The sequence below is a fragment of the Vespa velutina genome, chromosome 5 (genome assembly GCF_912470025.1).
Source record: "Vespa velutina chromosome 5, iVesVel2.1, whole genome shotgun sequence".
In the NCBI taxonomy this organism is placed as follows: Eukaryota; Metazoa; Arthropoda; class Insecta; order Hymenoptera; family Vespidae; genus Vespa; species Vespa velutina.
This window is the reverse complement of record NC_062192.1, coordinates 7,846,679-7,869,031: the sequence shown is the minus strand read 5'-3', so window position 1 is coordinate 7,869,031 and position 22,353 is coordinate 7,846,679. Positions and strand designations below refer to the sequence as shown.

The window sequence follows — 22,353 nt, the reverse complement described above, 5'->3', positions numbered from 1 at the left end:
AACGAATTCGACGATATTCCAGCTGAGGTTATACAGCGAGGTCTGCGGTTGACGTCGATTAATCATTCGTGGCTCGCAAACACACATCTCTCTTTCTCTCTTTCTCTCTCTCTCTCTCTCTCTCTCTCTCTCTCTTTATCTATCTATCTATCTCTCTTTCTCTCTCTTTCTATATATACATATCCATATGTATGTATGTATGCATTAAACATAGATACACATATGTTTTCGTGTTTGCCTGTATATATGTGAGATTTCTGTGTGTGCGCACAACGACGTGGTGCTGACTTGCAACAACGACCACCGCCTATCATATTAACGGGTAATTGAAAGATATCCGGCCGGAAAGCGGCTTCGTGATTTTTTGTAATGTCACTACTACGACTGGAGGATGACAACGACGATGTCGACGACGACTACGACGACGACGACGACTACGACTATGACTACGACAACGACAAAGAAGAGAGGCCTCGTTGTAACCAACGATCGAGGGGTGACTTGCAACGTCAGCCCCTCGATTCTCTTTCCGATGACGTCCATTTATTCCTCTCGAATCTCTTTCGATTTCTTTCGAGAAGCTATAATCGAGATCTCGAGTTGACGAAAATCATTTTGAAAGAATTTCTAAAATCATTTTTCATCGATGATCATTCGCTTTTATTTTAATTACTTTGGGCAATGGATACATGTAAATTTTTTGTCGATATTCCTTTGCGTGTCTTTTTTTTTTTGTATTTCTTTTTTTCTTTTTTTTTTTTTTCTCTTTTCTTTTGACAAATTTTATTAATCGACTTAAGTTAATTATTTTTAAACCTTAAAGAAATTTGAAAATATGTTAATAATAATTTAAATAGATATTGTTATGCCGATCGAATAGTATTCTAGATCGAAGATTTGTTTGTACGCTATTCGATGGAACGATACTTCGATTTAATTGGGACAAGTTCGATCAGAAAAGGACGTGCAATTACAGTTGCAATAAACGCATTTGCTATTATGTTCGCCGTTTATCCTGGCGTTTCTGGTGTTGCATAACGGCATTATCGGAAAATGATCTAGTTGGTATTATGTTCGTTTTAATCCACGAGCCCCATCGTAATTGTAACAATACAATGGTAGGATAATTGACAACTCTGCTTATACCGTGTGCGTAACAGCAATGTTCGGAAAACGATATCATGTGCCTGATGGCATGCCTGCTGAACACTCGCATTTCATCGCATATATCACGATTATCTTTCTCTCATTAAACTGGTAAGCTCTTAATAGGGACTTCCACTCATTGTTCTTTAAAATTATTCCAACAAATTTATAAACAATGATATCGTAAAACATGAAAAGTTGTCGATAAAGATCATTAGATAATTCCTATAATTAATACGTTTTCTTATTGAATTATAAATAAGACAAAATATTCATCCTATCTAATTTAAAACGATTTCTCTTAACACGATCGTATTAAAGAATGATTATAAATCAGATATTGTAGAAATTATTGATTAAAATTGATTTTTATAATTAACTCGTATCTTATATTATTAGCCAAGAAATATTCAACGTATGCGATTTGAAACGATCACTCATAACTCGATTATTTCTACAAAACATCGAATGTGTCGATAAAAATCGTTAAGTCATTTTTATTGTTTGACAAGTCTATTATATATATATATATATATATATATATATATATATATATATATAAATTGAAACGATTTTTCTCAATTCGATCATTTCAAACATTTACTATGTCATTTTATATATTTTAACGTACAATATATATTAGTTAAAAAACAGAAAGGAGTTTTCAAAAATCGTCAGAAGACATATCTATATGAAAACGAATGAATTCAATTGTCAAAAGAAGAAAATCGTTTAAAAATCATAAACGATATTGATACGTGTAAGTCAAAGAGATGCGAAAAGAGATTGTTTCTATCGAACCCTTTAAAAGGTTACTACGTTTGAAAGACGCGAAAGAAGATCGTTTCTATCGAACCCTTTAAAAGGTTACTACGTCTAAAAGGCCGCGACATCGTAAACAAAGCTCTATTTTTCCCTTTCTCTTTCCTCTCTCTCTCTCTCTTTCTCTCTCCCTCTCTCTCTCTCTCTCTCTCTCTGTCTTTCTCTCTTCCATGCGATATTAATAATAACCAGGGCGATTTCGTAGCACGTACTACATAGGCCTTTCAGCGTTTAAGTTGGCTTCGTCTCGTGACGGGCCGCCGTCGTACGAAAACATTCTTCGTCGATTTACTTTCGGGAATTCACGCATAAACGTTGACGTATTTAAGGGAAGCTGTAAACCATCTATTTTGGTGTCCCGTGCCAGGAATGGTCGCCCACCGTCTTGGATTATCGTTCGTTATAAGAGCAACCAAAAGATTTTTGAACTACCAAAGATTACTTTCGTTTGCCTACCGAACGAAGGTCGATCTAAAACCATATGGGACAGCTTAGAAATGTTAAGAGAATTTGAATAACGTGTGTTACTAGAATCGATTGAAGTAGTCTTAAAGGGAGTCCTTGTGATGAACAATTTGTATGAAATTATTTCCTAATTAGATTACGAATTTTCTATATTGTAAATGAGTATAACGATAAAGATTTAACGAATTCGAACAAATATGACGACTCGAACGGTCTTCATTTTTTTTTCTTTCTTTTGTTTATTTTTCTTATTTTTTGAATGACTTTTCAGAAATAGTGATATAACTTATGAAAAACTTCTTTTCTTGGATAGATGCATTCAATCTGACGAGATATTTTTGATTATTTTCAAGATTCGTTCGAAATAAAGAATCCAAATAAAATTCGAAGAAATCTGGTTTGACATTTCGAGGTAGTATATTAAAAAAGGGAAATATTATCTAATCGCGATGAGCGTCTTCTCTTCTCGTCTCACGAAGAATCGTTGTTATATCGGAATTGCTATCGCTACCAAGAAAGAAAACGAGAGAGAAACAGAGAGAGAGAGAGAAAGAGAGAGAGAGAGAGAGAGAGAGAGAGAGAAAGAGAAAAGGTGAAGGGAAGAGGGGGCGGGTGGGATAAGAGAGCTTCGTCGTCGTCGTCGTCGGGTAGATTTGCTGCTCGAACGGCGGTACGACAAGGAGTTATGATATCGGCACCGATCGCCGCGCCAAGTGAAAACACGCTGGCGTGAGTAATATACAACCATAGGGCGATCTTTTATGGTGCAAGGGACTCCGTAGGGAATGATCCGCGGCTACGTCGAGATAGGATCGTTCTAACCCCAGTGAGAACGAGAAAGAGAAAATGAGAGAGAGAGAGAGAGAGAGAGAAAGAGAGAGAGAGAGAGAGAGAGAGAGAGAAGGAAAGAGAGAAAAAGGGAGGAAGGGTCAAGGAGGAGCGAACTCGGAGCAGTCAACGATTCTAGTCGTAAATAAAAGCATCTTTGCTACCAACGCCAATCGAGTACGAACTAACATCGAAATATCACATAGTTACATATATCCGTTTTGAAAAAGAGTCCTTGACTTTTATATCCGTTTTTTCTGTTTCTTTTCTTTTTTTTTTTTTTTTACCTACGATTAAATTAGGAAATTAAACTCTGATAAACTTTTATATGTGTGTATATATAGATGTTTATGGATGGTGAAATTTTTTCTAAACGATTACAAATTTGGAAGACGATTCGTTTGATTTTTTCCTTTTTTTATAATCAAAAAGATTTCAACGATATAAGAAGATCAATGTGTGTTATCGCACATTGATATTTGATTATGATTCCATATTAATAATTTGTTACTTTAAAAATTGTTTAATTTGATGATCAGCTGGAACCAACTGCGATATTTTACCTCTCTCTCTCTCTCTCTTTATTTAACGAAGATGAAGATGAAGAAGAAGGAAATAATCGGGACCACAGTGTCTGCGTCTGGCATTACTGCCAACTTTGCTTTTATTACTTGTTACGAGGCCTTGGGACTGGAAAGCGTAAGTAAAAGCCTCCGAAGAATCATCGGGCATGCTCATACGAGGGCGATTAGACTGGCAGGACGCCCGCGATTTGAATGATTAGATAGGTCTTTGAATTTGGAGATCGTGTTGCCTTTAAATAACAACCTCTACGAGTGGTTACATTGGAGCTCTTTCGTGACCATTAAAACGGCACGGCAACACACGCATCGAATTTATTCCGATAAAGTTCGCTCGTTCGATGATGAGAAATCCAAAAGAAGAACAAGTAAAATAGTAGAAGAGAAGAGAGGGTTTGGTTGATAGAAGAAGAGGAAGAAGAGGAAGAAGAAGAAGAAGAAGAACTATAAGTACACGTGTCTGGAAGAAGAGAAGATGTAGCGAGTAAGCGTGACTCTTCTACTCGACAGGTGTGCCGGATCAGGATTAATGCGAATCTTCTCTCTCTCTCTCTATCTTTCTTTTTCTAAAAAAAGAGAGCAAAAAAGGGTTCTTAAGATGCACCCAACCACCCCACGTATACGGCAATTTGGTGGATACGAGAGATCGAACCCTTCGATCTGGTTTTAATCGTACGTGCCAAGGCAATCGTGCCAATGAACGAGGATAATTTCACGGAGTTCTATTAGATCCTTCCCTTAAAACGAACTCCTTGGATATCTTATACTTTTTTCCCTTTTTTTTTTTTCAAGCATTCGATAAGTACTTACCAAGGAAACGAAGCTTTTTCGTGAGCCTAACCTATGCAATGAATAATTATCAGGAGGGTTACTCGAGATCGATGACAAATTGTTTGTTAAGACGTTGTGTATCGGTATCGCAATGTATTTCTATTTCTTTTTCCTTATCTCTTGGTTCCTTCTTTCTTTTTTTTTTTTTTTTTGTATTTTTTCTCTTTTTCTTTCTCTCTATATCGGTATTTAAAAGTCGTCCGATTACAATGACGTTATACGGATTTATTTACCGATATATCCCGTGGCCAGATCGATGTCAGACTAAAGAGGAATAACTACCGTTACTGTCATCGTTCAGATGACAAACAATTGAAAGAAACGGAAATATCGGACCGAGTCCTTTCTTGAATTTATTTTATATTTATTTTTTTTTTTTTTATAGCGATAAAAAAAAAATTTGTATATAGAACGTTGAAAAGTTACATTAAAATCAGATCGTTCGTTATTGTTAGGTTTTTATTGGTCATCATATTCGTAACGATACAATTAGGATATGAGAACAGCTGATACGATAGAATCAATAAAAATTTGATGAATTGATTCGATTTGATTCGATTCGATTTAATTTGATTTGATTTCTTTCTTTCTTTCTTTCTTTTTTTTTTTTTTTTTTTTTTAATAAGCAACTTCAAATATAAAATCAATTTAAATTAAGTCGTATTATTATTATCATCTTCGTCCAAGACAAATTTTCCAGTAACAGATTTTCGATTAATGATTTTAATCGGTCTTGTGTGCTTAAACTCCTCGGATCTAAGGTACGAATAATTTTTCATTTCGTAAATCCTTTTAAATTCCTCTGTGTTCATGGCTAAAATAAAAGTTAATAATGTAAAGAATGATCTATATTTACGTCCAACGATCTTTGTTTCATCACTTTGAACATAATTTACAAATGATATTCTATTCGGTAATAATAGTACATCGATTAATATAGTAATCCTTAATTTACAGGTATTCTATTTATCAAAAAGTTTTTCGTAAGGAAATTGAAAAAAGAAGATAACGAACAATAATTTACGCGTAAACGTTAATCGGATAATCACATGATGCATTTTCAATTCGGGTGACAGTCTCTAGCTCTTTTTCTTTCTTCACAGAGGTAGCCGTCGTAAATTTGTGTCCCTCTATCAATTTGCTAATCTCTAAAACAAAAGATTCATTTCTTTCGTTAGATTGGCTATTGATAAAAAAAGAGAAATAAAAGAAATAACAAAAAAAAAAAAAAAAGAAATCAAATCAATTGACTTACTATTCTTTGGAACACCTTTCTTTTCGGTTTCTGCTTTTTCGAAAACTATTTGTGATTGATTAATGTCCGGATGAATCCTTTCCTCGAGCAGGTGTTTATTATTTTGCGGAGTACTGAGAATGTCCTTTACCACGACGAATTGATTGTTCTTTTCATTTGCTTGTGATGAATGTTGATCGTTGGTGTTTTTACTTTTGGACGTATCATGCTCTTCCGCCTGCTCCTTCTGATTCTGAGACTCTGCGAGGAAAAATAGAAAAAAAATCGATTATAATATTCGTTAAAATTTTATGAATTTTTTAATGCAAAATTTATATCGTATTAACTAGTTATATGAATATATATATATATATATATATATATATATATATATATTTACATTTTGTAATTTGACTAGCCCGAAATAATTTTTTTTTTGATCAAAAAATCTATGTTCCGGCGACTATTTACTCCGGGTTCTATACAGATAAATAACGATGATTATAGTAAACGAAAAAAATACAGAGCTAATAAACGAGCAGTAATGGTATAAAAATATGGATCGTAAATTAAAAATAAAAAAGAAAAATAATAAAAAAAGAAACAAAAAAGAAGAAAAAAAATTTACGTACAAGGACCCGGGGTAAATACTCACCGGAAGCCGGAACGAATCCAACGATGATACTCTCGGCGAGACACATCATCTTTCATTAATTTTTCATTTCCAGAAACTTGTTCCATTAACTTTCCCAGGTCAATTTTATTCATTGAATCTTGATTGTTAACGCCACGTCGAAGACATTCAGGAACTATTTGTTGATCGAAAGAGGAAACATAGAACTTCCTATTGTTAGATTTTATGGAATGACGATTTTTCTTTAATTTCTTCGAACGATTTTCATTTTCAACATTATCAGTCAACATAACGTGATACGACTTGTCATGAATATGGGAATCATGGGACATCTCTCTGATCGGTTGCTTTTCCTTCTGTATAGAGGAATTCTTAGAGTCCTCTAAATTTCCTACACTAGATGAACCAAGAATTTGCGACGAATGAGGTTCAATGTTATCCGATATCTTCTTTAAATCTGATTTATTTTGCAACGTCTTTAAAATTGTATCCTCAAACGTCTTCTTACGTGGTAATCGCCATTTCTTGAAGTGTTCTCGACTATATGGATAAGGATCACCCGGTATACGAACAAAGTCATCGTTCGTATTGGTTATCATTTCAATTTTTTTGCTTTCTTCATTTTCCTTCGTTAAAATTTCTGTCATTTGTTTTTCAATCGAACCGTGATTATCATTTTGATCTAATTCATTTTTAGAATCAACGTATTTATTTTCATCTATACAAGATTCATCGAAACAGGTATAGGGATACTCATCGTGAGTCGCCAAGTTCATATTCGAGTAAGAATACTCGTGACTGTCTTTGCTATTCATAATATCATTCTCCAATCGATTATCGTTCAATTCTTGTTTAGGCCGTGACGAAATCGTAACCGATGTTGGCAAACGTGCATCACCCTGATTCGTGTGATTCAAAGAAATCACTCGTTCGCCGTCTACCGCATCAAAAGTTTGAGTGAAGTTAACAGTCGTTTCCTCGTCATGTTTGCGATTTCCCGATTGAAAGTCAGTGGATAACGAGGATCGTTTGCTCTCATTCGAAGTACCTTCGTCAGTATTTTCCGACTCCCTGGCGGACGATCTGGCAAAAGCGTTCTGATCGGATTGCACTTTAGTTATAGAAAGTTGCTGGTTTTGAGTGTTAGATCGTTGAGCACTTTCAGGATCCGTGTTCGAAGGAGAACGAGACTTGCTAAAGTTTCTGTTAATCAGGATTACTTGAAATTTATCTTTTTTCCTATAAAATCTTTTTTTCGCATTCGACACCGTGTGATACTTTCTGTTCTCAACTTTATGGTTTTCCAAAGTTCGAGTGTTTTCCATAGGTCGCGTTGATTTGCGATCAGTATTCATTTCTATAAAATCATCTTCGTGTCTTATCTCAGTATTCAAAGGTTTCACCATCTCTACGTCCAATTTAGGTATAGGTGGTTCCGGACGAATGGATACCTTATCCAATTGTAACTCTACCAATTCTTGCTCGATCTTTTTCTCGGGCGGTGGTTTCGATTTATCGACCAAAGTTTGCCACGCGGATATTTCACTGTCGTTGCTCAATACGGTATCTTCCATTGCTTCCGCCGTTTCGTTTTTATCCTTTTCATTCACTTTCCCATCGGCTGCTTGATAATTCTTATCGAACGATAAAATTAAATTATCAGAAGGTATATCAGACTTCGGAAAGATATTTACCGTTTTGTTTGATACGTTCGTAAGATTCGACGTAGCCGTATCTTCGAATAACTTGTTCGTTCCCGAGGACACGTATCTTTTACCAATGGACATATTCGAATTATAGATCGTTGGACTACGTGCCATAGCCAGATTGCTTACGTATTGTGTACTCTCTCCGATATTTATTTTAAGAAAATGTTTCGACGTTTTAACGTAACGATCTAGAGCACGAATTACGGGTTTCTTTTCTTTCTTTTCCTTTCCCTTATCTTTCTTATCACGCTTTTCAGGCATATTAGGTTCTCTTATAGGTGGCTTCGGACTTCGTGGAACAAAACTTATCGCTTTTAAAGCTTCTCCATGATCTTCATGGATCAAACTATAAAGAAACGTACCACAGCCGAAGAGCGATTTTGTTCGTGTTGGAAAATGATATTGATTCCTTGGATCCATATCGAATTGATTTTTCGAGTAATTATTAATAAAGATTAGAGAATCGTTGATACAGTTTTCACATTTCATCAATCGATAGAAGTTGTCAAATTCGTTATTCCAAAGATCGTTCATCATAAAAATCGTAGGATTTCCTTTCAAGGTCATCCCAGTTAGATCATAACCGAACATATTCTCGATTCTTTTGGCAGTTCGAGTCTGTTCATTGATATTTGTGAAATCTCTGTTAACGTCATTATTCATTCTCGATTCCAAAGTGTGATTCATTTGCCGATCGAAAAATTTATTCTCTAAATATACAGTTTGTGAGAATGCCGATTGAAGATATGCGATCTTGTCGTGAACTTCGTTGCTGATGTTGTCTACAAATTTTTAGTTTAGAACTGAACCTCTATTGTTAATCTTATTGTGAAGAAAAAAAAAAAAAAGAAAATTATCGTAGTTCTCATAAAATATCGATATTTAATTTCTTTTTTTTTTTTTTCGAGAACCCCATTAAATATTTATATACGTTTAATCAAATATCTCACCTGATTTGTTAAAGATATTTTTTAATTTCGTTAGAAAACTAGTCTTCTTCGATGAACTATTATCCTCCTTATCTCGAATGGAAGCTACGATTTAGAGAGGGAGGAAAAGAGAGAGGGAGAAAGAAAGAGAGAGAGGGAAAGAGAGAGAGAGAGAGGGAGAGAGAGAGAGAGAGAAAATAGGTCAAAATTTGTATATAGAATTCGTGTGAAAAAAAAATGAAAAAAAAAAAAAGAAAAAGAACTTTTATTCGCATTCACGATGACTAACTTGTCGAAAAGCTTTTTTTAAAGGTAGATCCAAAGATGTTTTGCATGAATCCTATTGGAAGCTTGTGATGCCGAAGAAACATAGTGCTTCTTGTCGATGATAATAGCGCGCACATTTTGCCTCTTTTATTTTCTTTTTGTTCTTTTTTATTAACTTTACTGGTATAATTTTGTTTGGAAGATAATCAGTCGAAAATTATGCTCGTTTATCGAGGACTATTTTTTTTTTTTGTATAGAAAAAAAGACCGTGTCGAGAGAAGTTCGCTAGACTGTTTGCTTTATGTCATTCCTTTGCTGTTTTGTCGCTGCCACTTTCGTTTGTTGAATCGAGCGAAAACGTGATTTCGTTAATATTTTATTTTTCATCCTATCTTTATCATCGTTCCATATAACATCTGTAGATGTCGTCGTCGAAAAAAAAAAAAGAAAAAAAAGAAACAGAAAAAAGAGAAAGGAATTAGATAAATATAAATCATTCGCAAAGGAACATTCGAAATAAATAGGTATAGATATATTTTACGAAACAAGAAAGAAGAAACTCTCTTTGATAATTATGAACAACAAATCAAGCGAGACCACTTCTATCGATTGATGGAAGAAGAAGAAGAAGAGAAACCGAGTTCGGTTAATCATTGCCAAAACTTTTCCTCCCTCGGGAAAAGTAGGAAGACCCTCTGCCAGAGTTAATGCCATAATGGACACTTCGCTTTCCGTTGGACGGTTTTCTTATCGATCTGAAGTGAGGACATTAAACGCTACGTCTAGAATCTTAAAAGTTATCCACATAATATCACATATATTAGATTATCTACGAAAACGAATATATATATATATATATATACATATATTTTTTGTAGGATATTATTTATTCAATCAGTATTTCAAATAAATATTTATAATAAAATATCAGTATGGAATATGAGTGACTTAAATCTGATACTTAATTATTTAATATTAATCAAAATATTAATATATATATATATATATATATATATATATATCGATCATTTATTTTACAAAATATTTATCATTAATTAATAAAAATATTCATCAAGTAAATAAAATTTTATTTCATATGTACATATATGAAATAAAAAAAAAAATATATATATATATAAATATTTATAGACATGTTTAATACATTACATGAAAATGTAATATTTGATACATTATATTGAACTTTTCATATATTATTTTTCTATTTTTTTTTAAAGAATTTAACTATCTTAACCTATCATTTGATAAAAGGATCGGGATCAAGGTAAGATCACACGTAATGTCGCATGAGAATGGCAATGACGATTCGTACCACGTACATGGACCGCCGTTAATAAAAGCTTAAAGGACATTATCGTGAACGTTCGTCGAGACATTAAAAAAAGCGCACGTGCCTTTAACGGGAGACCCTCGATGCAATTTTAAACAGCTATTTCCGGTTCGTACCAAGTTGAAATCGTTCTAGGTGACACATGTCCACGATGCTGTTACATCGTTCTAAGGGGATCGCCAGGCTGAATACCAATTGGCTAGAACGATGTAGACAATCCAAGGGATGTTATGCATAAGGGTGAATTTCTCTCTCTCTCTCTCTCTCTCTCTCTCTCTCTCTTATTCTTGTTACCCTTGGTATAATCAAACCAAAGCGTCCTTGCAATCCCATATCATTCTACCACTCTCTCCAGGATCGATATTAATTATTTCTCGGTTATGACGAATTCTGTTTCGAAATTCTATATACATAATTATTATATATCTATATTGGTAATTAATATCCGTCATAATTTTATTAATATCATGCTAATTAAAATCACAAACACACACACACACAAACATATATGAGTATGTATATGTTTTATTTGTTCGAAGATATCGTTGAAGAAAAGAAATTAATTTTTCATCGAAATGATTATGGTAATTTGAAGTATCTACTTTACATAACCATTAATTGTAAGATATTAGCTATTAGAAAGTGAGATAAGATATTAAAAAAAGTATTTTAAGGTAGACATTAAGATATTGTAATTAAAATAGACGTACCATAGAAAATATCTTAAGATATCTTAATTTGTACGTTAAAATAGGTATCCTAGTAGCACAGTTTTGATGTACGATCAATCTCTCTCTCTCTCTCTCTCTCTCTCTCTCTCTCTATCTATCTATCTATCTATCTATCTATCTATCTATCTATTTATCTATCTATCTATCTATCTATCTGTCTATCTCATTCGAATCTTTCGTCCCTTGGTATCGTGAGAAAACCTAAGAGAAAGTCTTAGGAAGCAAGAACTAGGAGATACGTGATCACAGCCCCTTTATTTATTTTTCGTTTTCTTTTTCTCGGCTTTGCCAGTTATTTCTTGGGCAGCGGCATCCAGAGAGCAGAGCATGCGGGACATTAGCCATAAATTCGTGAATCCCCAGTGCCAAATAGCGGCGTGCCATGCCAATTGTATAAATTGGCTATGACAAAGTTATCGCGCGAGCTTGGCTACGCCATAAGATCAGAAAAAGTTTTGTCCTTTTAGGTAAAGGTTATCACGCGAGCCAATATTTCCTTCTTCTTTTACTCTCTCTCTCTCTCTCTCTCTCTCTCTCTCTGTTTCTCTCTCTCTCTCTCTCTCTCTCTATCTCTTTCTCTCTATCTCTCTCTCGTTCTTTTTCTCTCCCCTCCCTTTTACCCTACCCTTTTCCTCCTCATCTTTCTCTCGTGGAATTTTGGTGCAGGTGCCTCGACATGGGTCCCCCGTGTTCGTTTGAGACATCGTTCCCATGGGATACGACCCAAAGAAACGTGACGTTCCACCTTTGGCCACTCACGTACACGAAAGGCGCCTCTTTTTCGTGTGACTCGTCACTTAGAACGTCTACTTCTACATCTTTACTACTAAATCTTCTCACACTCTTATTCTTTCATCTTGACGAATGTTCGTCAAAATCTTTCTCGATTTGGTAACTCTAAGATAAGAGATAGAAAGAGAACGATAGATCATATCTTTATCCATGTATATATATTGTATCTCTGTTAGTTCGGACATTTAATATTATAAAACGTATTGTTCCTATTAGATTTGTTTCGTTGTAAAAATTTTTATTAATCGTTTTTATTTATTTATTTATTTATTTATTTGTTTGTTTTCTTCTAGACGAATGGAATCTATTGAAGTGACAAAAGAAAATATTTTTTTCTTTTTGGTTAAATTAAAAAAAAAAAAAAAAAAGGAAAGGAGAAGTAAAACCTCAAGGTCATAATTACGTATGATATGTAATATATACGAGCAACGTTTAAGATCGAGACGAAAGATAAAAAAATAAAATAAATATGGTCGAGACAACTCATTCGGATAATACGGTATTCGGTTTTAGGATGATTAAGCGCTTCTTTCTCGCTCGACGTCGAGAAAGTCGACGAGCGGAATCACGACGATTAATTCCGGGTCTGTCGTCGACAATCGTTTAAGTCGGAAAACGATTTACACGGCGGCCTCGCTTAACAGTAACGGAGCGATGGTAAGAGAGCTTAAAGCGTGTCGAGGAAGAAGGGTGAGTTTACATTCAGGGGGCAACGCGTGGGGGTGAAACCGCTCGTTTATCAGTAACCGACTCTAGTGAAAGCGACACCGAAGCTTCTACGCCGCAGGAATAACAATCCCCTTACTCCTCTTTTTTCTCCTTTAAAAAGTATTACTCTTTAAAGGTGACGTTTGGGTTTACGAAACGCTACCACATGTATTTTATCCTCGAATTCATCCTTATTTTTTCTTCCTCTTTCTTTTTTTATATGATTTTTCCCCCTTTTCGTTTTTTCCTTTTTGTTTTATTCTCAATCTTCATCGCGCAAAAGATTTTATCAAATGAAATTATATTTTTGTGTTTGTTTTCTTTTTCTTTGTTTTCGTTTTTTCTTTCTTTCCTTTTCATTCCACCAACCCAATTTTAAGTACTCTCGTCACGATTTTTTGTAAAAAAAATGCTAGGAGAGGAAATTAGAATTTTAATTAAATTTCAATTATGTATCGTTAATGTTGGGAGAATGAGTTAATAATAATAAGAATGATAAATAAAGCAGACTGCCTAAATCCCAATTTAGAGGACTGCAGGTGCAAGTAATTCGAGCGAGTCGTTTCGAATCTCATCGGTCCGAGACTGCAGTGGTAGCATTGAATTTAAACCGAAACGGGCCACCTTCTTGTCGACCCATTTTGCAAGTGTCGTCGGTGCGCCGGGCTAATTTGTCAGTTGTCGAGTTAGCGTCCTCTGGGGGATTCCCCTTCCCCCATTCTCCTGGCCCAGCCGGGACCGGTAATCAACCGGTGAATATCTGAACTGCCTTCGAAACTCTCGTCCCGTCCCCGTAATCCACCCCCTTCGCTTCTCTCATTTATAAAGAAGAGACTACGTCGGACGGAAGGTGCGATTGATCCATTCCCCCTTCGTCCCCGTATAACCCTGCATACTCTTCACCCTTGAAACGAGCTTCTGTTTACTTTCACGTTGGGCGACCCTTTTCCATATCGACGATTCGCTAGTCTCGAACGAATTTCTCTTTTTTGATATTAACTCCTCCACTCGAAATTAATTTCCGATATATAAATATATATAATTTTCTTGATTTAAATCGTATATATTGTTCATAAAAATTGAAAAATGAACCATACTTAACTTAGACAATATTTACAGGAAAGTAATTATATATGAACAATTATTTACCTCATCCCAATATTCCAATTTGTTCGAAAAGAAGAAAAGAAACAAAATGAATGGACAAGGGGGATTTATTTAAAGGATGTTTTCGTTATTTCCTGTAAATGAGGAAACAGAAGAACGAATTTAAGCTTGTCAAGTAGTAGGATATCGTACAACGGAGAAAGTTGTTCCGACGAAATGAAAGGGTGCTCGTTTCAATTTTAGGGAATTCGTAAGGAAGAAGAAATAAGGGGCTCGAAAAGCTATAGTATTTGGAAAACTGGCAGCTAATGTTCCATCGCTTGGCAGCTGGATCCCCTCCGTTGTCATACGAGCGAGCCATCCCCACTTTCTTCTCTTCTTCTTCCCTCCTCTTACTTCTCCTCCTCATCCTCCTCCTCCGCCTCCTCTTCTCCTTCCCGTAGCAACTCTACGTAACAGTTTCCACGAAGCGGATTTCGAAGCTTTGTAGTCATCCATTTTCAAGCGAAACCCCCGTGCATTATTTAAATAAACAAGGATGTGGGTGAGGGAGGAGGAAGGAGGGAGGAGGAGATTGGCTGAACGTCGCCGTTGTTCTCTAACACTCTATCTCTGTCTTTCTCCCTCGTTGAAAAGCTCGTCGGATCGCTTCAGTGACGAACAATTATCCCCTCTCTATGCGAAAAGGAACTCCTCGAGTGACAGCCAAGGGGGTTGCCGGGCGAGGACTCTGCACCTTCTAATGAATTTTAAATTGGCTCGCATTCATAATACAGACTCGTTGACAGTCGGGATGAACCGGAGATGACAAAGTAAAATACTCTTGGCTTTAACATTTCCGGGGCTCTTACAAGAGATAGGAATAACTTTAGTCGTGTATTACATGCCATGGATTTGCCATTTGAATCTTCTTATCTTTATTTGATAATTATTGGAACATTTATAGTTCGATGAGAGATACGAAAATCTCAAGGATAATATTAATAACAATCGATGGAATGAAATAAGAAATATTATTTTATAATAGGTTGGTATTATATTATTGTATTTTTTCATAAATATTGGAGTGTGCAACTTGTTTAAAAATATTAATTTTTGATAGAACAAAACAAATATATTATTTTATTAACTCGAGCCAATATCACATTCGATGGTAATATAAAAAAAAATATTTTTTTAGTCGTGGTTAATAGCATCGTTCGTCGAAAACAAGATAACATCTAACAACTCACAATTGTACAGTTGGACTTATAACTGCAAGGTGCACTCGGCTAATCCTGTAAGTACTACCTTGGGATTTCTATCTCTATCTCTATTTCTCTCTCCTTCTCTCTCTCTCTCTCTCTCTCTCTCTCTCTCTTTCTTTGTCTCTCTCTCTCTTTCTCTTTCTCTTTTACCCACAAACTACTCCTCAGTAGTATCAGTCGAATTGCTCCGAGTTCGCGCAAATTCATCCAACATTTCTATCGTTCGCGTATAGAGAAAGACAAGAAGTTGGTTAAGTGGACAGGTAGATCGAGTAATCGAGTGGTAGAGCTGTGTACACACGAAAATAGACGAGCCGAGCCGCCATCTGGGCAACGTCCTGACCGATAAACTCGTACTCAAAAGCTTTTCTGAAAAAAAAAACCTGCCGCTATCTCGCACCTTCTTTGATCTTCGAAATCCTTTTGGTCTACACTCTAAAATTGTCTACCCGTTTCGATCAAAGGTCCCTTTGCGGTCTTTTGACCGAGATAATACAACCAATCTTCTTTTCTTCCTTCTTCTTCTTCATCTTCTTCTTCTTCTTCTTCTTCTTCTTCTTTTTTTCTATATTTCAAAAGCAAGTACTGATATCGTTCATCTTTTTCTTTCGGCTGAAAAATTGTCTCTCTAAAACAAAAAAAAAAAAAAAGAAGAAAAGAAAAATAAAAAAGAAAGAAAAATAAGAAAAAAAAGAAAGAAAAATAACATTTCCAATAGAGACAAATCTGACAATTTTTATGATTTGTGTTATTGGTCCAAATCTCTTTAGATTTGATTTCGAGATCGTTCAATATCGATCATGAAATCGAAAACTTACTTTCCGCGAGGCTGCACATAATCACGAAAGGTCTCGAAAGCAGACGGTCGAACTTCGTTGAACGTCTCCCTCGCGTTCGACTACGGCGAAGAGGGTCGATGTTAAACTCGGGTGGTTTTCCTAGCCGAGTTCTATATCTATCTCTCTTTCTTTCTCTCCCTCTCTCTCTCTCTCTCTCCCTCTCTCTCTCTCTCTCTTTCTCTGTCTTTCCATCTATCTCGACCGATGCGTCTGCAGGTGGATGTTGAGAGTCGGTGATACCACCGAAAGGTACTTGAAGCCCTGGAGCAATTCGGAGTCTGTAAGTTAGCCACCGTACAATTACCGTATATCTCGGTGCCGTTAACTCGGTAGCGCCGTTACAACATTTGGACTGCCGTTATGGATGGATATCCCAACTTTAACCGTCGGTAGTCCAACCTTCCTGTGAAACATGTTCGGTGTTGGATATTTTAGAAGGAGTTACTTAAATCAAAATTGTGTGTTAGTATATTCTTATTTTCTTTTTTTTTTATTTTTATTTTTCATTTTATTTTTGTTTCCATTTTCATTCCTTAAGATACTCCAACTTCGTCGTTTATTTCTCATCTCGCATAACAATGATAAATTAATGTAATAAATTTTTTTCCTAAACGGAATTGTATTAGTCTTTAAGAAGATGAAAAAAAAAAAAAAAGAGAGAATCAAATCTTTAGAAAAAGAAAGTACGAGAAGATGCAAGATACGAAACCCTTTTGTTGTTACGATCTTATAAATGTCAGTAGAGCCGCTGAATCTGTCACCCTGACGGCTTGCGGTTTTTTTTCCTCGACTAAACTGCCGAGGGAGCGTCCAACTTGGTATAGGGTGAGATTTAAAACAATTATAAGGAACGGAAAGCCTGGAAAGAAGAGGGGCCGGACTAATCTTGAGGGTGGTTTAATTAAAAGTGGTGCCAACTGACGGGTGGCCATCGATCAACACTGCGGCGAGTCGACGAGCTCGGTAGACATTTCCATGGTGGTTGGTGACACGCCACCGTTTTTGCCATCGTTCTACAATGATTTTACGATCCCATCCTAAGACGCGAGTAATTCTTTTTAATAGCAACATGAGTCATGCCCCGATTTGCGCAGCCCTTTAATTATTGAATCAATTTTCTTTGATTGACTCTATCAAGAGAATTGATATCGAATGAAAGAAAAGAAAAGAAAAAAATAATAAAGTACAATAAACGTGCTTTGCGCTTAGGTGTACAAGAAAGTGATGGGGGAGAAGAAGTAAATAAAAAAAAAAAAATGAATAAATAAATAAAAAGAAAACAAAACAAAACAATGTATGATGAGAAAGTAAAGATAAATTATATTTGGCCTTAGACTTAAATAGAAAAAACAAACAAACGAAAAAGAATCCATCGCATGATAAAAATGTATTGATCATTAAAAACGCGACAGTACAGACGCTATGAGACATCGATCAAAATTTGGTCAGGCCATTTTCGACGTCGGAAGACTGTCAAGATGACTCTTAGGGTCGTATCTTGGAATTTGAAATATGTTCGAAACGGGATCACCCGTCGAGAATGAGAGAGATCGAGGTTTGGTATTTCGGACTCGATAGCAATGTGTTTGGATACGTCGACCAGGTGACGTTTTAGCGTGGCATCGAGCTGTCAACCTCTGCGTGCCAAAGCATCCTTCTAGGAGACGTTATCACGACCCTTACTGGAGTTTACAAAGTAGAGATTCTTGAGCCGGACTTTGGCAAGGAATTAGTCTCAAGGAAGGTATTTGGACGTTTAGAAGGAATCGCTGGATCTTATTTGTTCTATTTTTTTCTTTTTGTTTTCCTTCTTTCAAAGCTACGACCATCTCTTTTTTTCTTCTTCTTCTTCTTCTTCTTCTTTGGAGTCGTTTTTCTTTTTCTCTGATAAGAAGTATACGCGCGATTTTCTTTCGAGTTATTTTCACAAGGAATCGGAGGTTAATCTAGCGCAGAGGTTTGACGTGCGACGAAAGTAAGGTGGTAAGAAGAAAGGAACAGAATGAAATGAAGCCTTCGGAGTATTTCTGAAAAGGGTCGAGAGGGTCAAGAAAGAATAAAGTAAGAAAAAAAGAGGAAGAGGGCGAGAAAGAAGAGAGAGAGAGAGAGAGAGAGAGAGAGAGAGAGATAAAGACAGAATAGAATCGTGGGACTTCGCGTGCAGCCTGGTCATCCCTCGTCTCTTTCGAGAATTTATGCTCGTTGTCCCTACGCCACATCCTAACTAGTCCACCCACTTACTTACTCACCGAGACTAAGAAAGTCTGAGGTGGGTTGAGTTTAAGGGGGCGGGCCACCCTTAAAATATCACCTCTCTCTCCACTCTCCGTCCAGTTTTATCTCGGCTCGGAACTCTCACGCCGTCGTCCTCCGTCTTCCTTCCACCAACAAGAACACCATCATCGATACTCCGCAAGTACCCTACCCTAACAGGCCTTTGGCCCATTCTTTTGAGCCGGTGAACCTGGCGGATATGTAAAAGACTGCAATTTACATACCACCGAACAGTTTTATCGCTTCGCTCTCGTTATCCAACGGGATCGGTGCTACTCGTCTCTAGACCCTCTCTTTTCTTTCTTCGAGCTCTTAGAATAATAGTACAAGTGCGGATAGTGGGTCAGAAGCTTCGCTAAGATGGATTTACGAGCGTGCCAAGCTGCCTGCCAACCCAAAGATGCAAATCGAAAGACACCGTTTTCTTCTTCTTCTTCTTCTTCTTCTTCTTCTTTTTTTATTCTTTCTATCTCTTTCCTTCTTTCTTTCTTTCTTTCTTTCTTTCTTACCTAAGCGTCCCTTTCGAAAATCTACCATCCTCTCGCAACGATAACTCTTCATTTGCTTAGAAACTAGTTTTCCAAGGCCGGATAAAAGTTCAACCTTCCAAGATAGCCAGGACGCATCCACGAGTGCACGCTTCTCTCTGGTATCTTCGATCAATCCTCTGCGATTTATTGCTAGGATTACTTTATTTCTTTATCTTTAGAACGAAAACTTTACCGTTTGATTTTCAATCTTGTCAATTGATACAGTTTTAAATAAAGCTACGATAAAAAAGATTCGTCTGTTACTATTTACGTAAAGATTTTTATTTTCATTCACATTATTATGTCTCTTGATTCACGTCAATATCAAATATTAAGAAAAAATGTTATAAGTTTGAAATGTGTAGTACGAAAAAAAGAAAAAAAAGAAAAAAAAGAAAAAAATATCTTCGATTCGTCGTAAGATATTTTAAAATCGTTAAAGGAAAAAAAAAAAAAAAAAGAAAAAAGAAAAAAAGAACGTATCGCCTTTGGAAAATGTATAATGAAAAATCTTATCGTCGTCGTATTTCTTTGTAGTAAAGAAAAATCCTTGAGAAATCATTGGCCTTCTATGTTCCCTATCGGGCAAGTACTTACTTTAGCCTTAACTGCTCGTAGAACTCGAACCTTAACGGGCTGCCGTTAAACGCGGCCCTCCGCTTTAACGAACCGCAAATGCGTTGTTTTAACGACATCGTTAATATTTAACCAAATATCTAGGGCTACGTATGCGAACCTATGGCCCATTGCGGTTACGGGAAGATGACATCGTTTGAACCACGATTCCATGTGATTTATTCGCATCGTTCAAAGGCCCTTGCAAAATTTGCGGCTTCCGTCTAGTTTATCAAAGTAATATCACCATTGTCCCGGAGATTGATTTCGTAACTTTTTTTATACCTCATTAAAATGATTGATCTTTTTTTTTTTTTTTTATGGAATTTCGACAATGAAATTTCATTTTGTTTTTATTTTATAACATTAAAAAAAAAAAAAAAAAAGAAAAAGAAAAAAGAAAAAATATAGGGAACAAATCAATCATAATTTTGCGACTTTCGTTCAATTTACCGAACTATTATTATTATCCTCGAGATTGATAATTATATTATAATTGGATCTAAAAATAGAATATAAAAATTATATATAAACATTAAATATAAAAATTATATGTAAACATTGAATATAAAAATTATAACGTAATATAATTTTTTTTTTTTTATATATATCTATTAAATGATTGTATTATAATTTTAATGATTATATATTATGATTATTTTATGATTTCAATTATATTAAATGATTATTTTTAATTGAACTACGGTATATAGTGATATCTTAATTCGTTTGTTTTATTTAAGAGAAAATTAAAGTAAGAAAAAAAGAACAATTTACTTTACTACATCAATTCAAATATAATACACTACTCTATAAAACTTGACTTAAACAATTATCGTCACCTGCGAACACAATCACTTGTTCTATATTATTCAAATAAAAACTGCCCAGTGTTATTTTCTACCATTCTCGAAGTCTTTCCCACCCCACCTCAACAGCACCCTATCATGAAAGAAGTTCAATGAATGTTGCAGTCGAGGTTCTCTTATCTAGGACCCTTAATTGCGCCTATTTATGCCCCTTTGCTTCCGTTCGGTGAAAAAGAAGTACGTGACATGTTTATAAAAGGGTCGAAGGGAATAAGGAGTAAGAGAGAGAGAAATAGAAAGAGGCAGAGAGAGGCAGAGAGAAGTAGAGTGGACCACTAATGCCTTGTGCCCTCGATCAAGCTATCGCAAGCTCCCACTCTCTCTATTCTTTTCCTATACTTCTTCCCTTCCCATTCCCCGCCCTCCCTTTTTCTTCTGTCTCTCTATTTCTCTCTCACTTCTTCTTTCTCTCGCTATCGGACAGCAACTCCTGCGTCTCAGAAGGGTATTGATCTTTGGGGGCGCTTTGATCTAGAAAAAGGGTCTACTAACACATTCTTACTAACTTACACACGAACTCAAGTCCGTTCTCGCACGTCCGACACCTAAGTTTATCGAGGAGAGAGAGAGAGAGAGAGAGAGAGAGAGAGTTTCTTTTTCTTTGCTCTCTTTCTCTCTCTCTCTCTCTCTCTCTCTCTCTTTCTTTTGCTCTTGCTCACTCATTCACTCTTAACTCCAACGACAGAAGTGGCAGCGTAATTAGAAAAACGAGTTAGCGTTGGCGAAGGGCTACTAGTTAGAGAACCTCGACTCGATACCAAGGTCTTTGAGAAAAGGGCGAGAAAATTCGTAGAATTTCCCGCGAAAGAATTCGATCGATGATGATTCTCGCATTGGTGAAATTTCGCTTACGACAGAAAAAAAAAGAAAAAAAAATAGAAGGTCATTTACTTTGATCGTGTAAGACAATCGAACTCGTTAGGACAAATACGTAGAGATTTACACAATTACGAGGGAAAAAGGGGAATACGACAACGATAACGGGAGTTTCCACGATGTTTAAAGGGTAATAGGTAACCGTACGAGTAATTGCAGTGCTGGTTGAAAAATGGCAATCTAAAGTAATTTAACACTCGGGTTTAGCTCTTTGAGCTGATGCGGCCAATAGATCAGGAGCAGTTTCGCCGTGAGAATATTTAGGGCGGTGGAGCTAATTGCGGGATATATTTTATTAGAATTACATGAGACGTTCATGCCTCTCTCGTAAATTCCTTTTGCCGGGTGTCCTGACTGTTTTCTTAACTCTTCTAATCTTCCTCTCTCTCTCTCTCTCTCTCTCTCTCTCTCTCTCTCTTTCTCTTTCTCTCTCTATCCATCTATCTTCTTCTTTCACGTTACTCTTTGATCTCTTTTTCTTCAATTATTAAAAAGAACATAGCCGATTGTCTAATAAGATATCAAAAAAACTAAAAAATGCCTAATATTATTTAATCGTTGCAATCTCTCGATCATTAATAATAAAGTGAAAGATTTCTTTTTTCTCTGTTTTTTTTTTTTTCTTTTTCGTTAAGATTCCTATACTAGTTGATCCCCGAATCGAATAGATATAGAAGTTCTGACTCTCTCTCTCTCTCTCTCTCTCTCTCTCTCTCACTCTCTATCTCTCTATCTCTCTCTTTCTCTCTTTCAGGCAGAAAAATGTGCCGCTATTAATTTTGAGGACGAGAATTTCACGGATGAGCTGGTCTAGCCCCTCTTTCTCCACCCCCTAAAAGAAGACGGACAGCAGCTGGAAGAGATTTCGTGGCGCGTTCGTGACCGACATTAGTAACTCTTTTTTTTTTCCTTTTTTCTTTTTTTTTTTTTTTTTTCTTCACCACCTTCTCCTTTTTCTTCTTTTTTTTTC

At 35.9% G+C, this 22,353-nt stretch overlaps 1 protein-coding gene across 1 annotated transcript; it reads right to left on the bottom strand.

Annotated features, from left to right (window-relative positions):
- Positions 1-5,590: 5,590 nt before the first annotated feature.
- Positions 5,591-16,217, bottom strand: LOC124949426. Its single transcript, XM_047494428.1, has 4 exons — positions 16,199-16,217; positions 6,563-9,032; positions 5,929-6,168; positions 5,591-5,821 (listed from the first exon to the last, which is right to left on the bottom strand). Exons 1-3 carry the CDS (start codon positions 16,215-16,217, stop codon positions 6,132-6,134), a joined length of 2,526 nt encoding a protein of 841 aa, XP_047350384.1. The 3' UTR covers positions 5,591-5,821; positions 5,929-6,131.
- Between the last annotated feature and the right edge of the window lie 6,136 nt (positions 16,218-22,353).

Coding starts and splice junctions, on each gene's coding strand:
- LOC124949426 (XM_047494428.1), bottom strand. Junction 6,169..6,562: donor TGGATTCGTTCCGGCTTCCG/GTGAGTATTTAC, acceptor TTTTCCTCGCAG/AGTCTCAGAATCAGAAGGAG.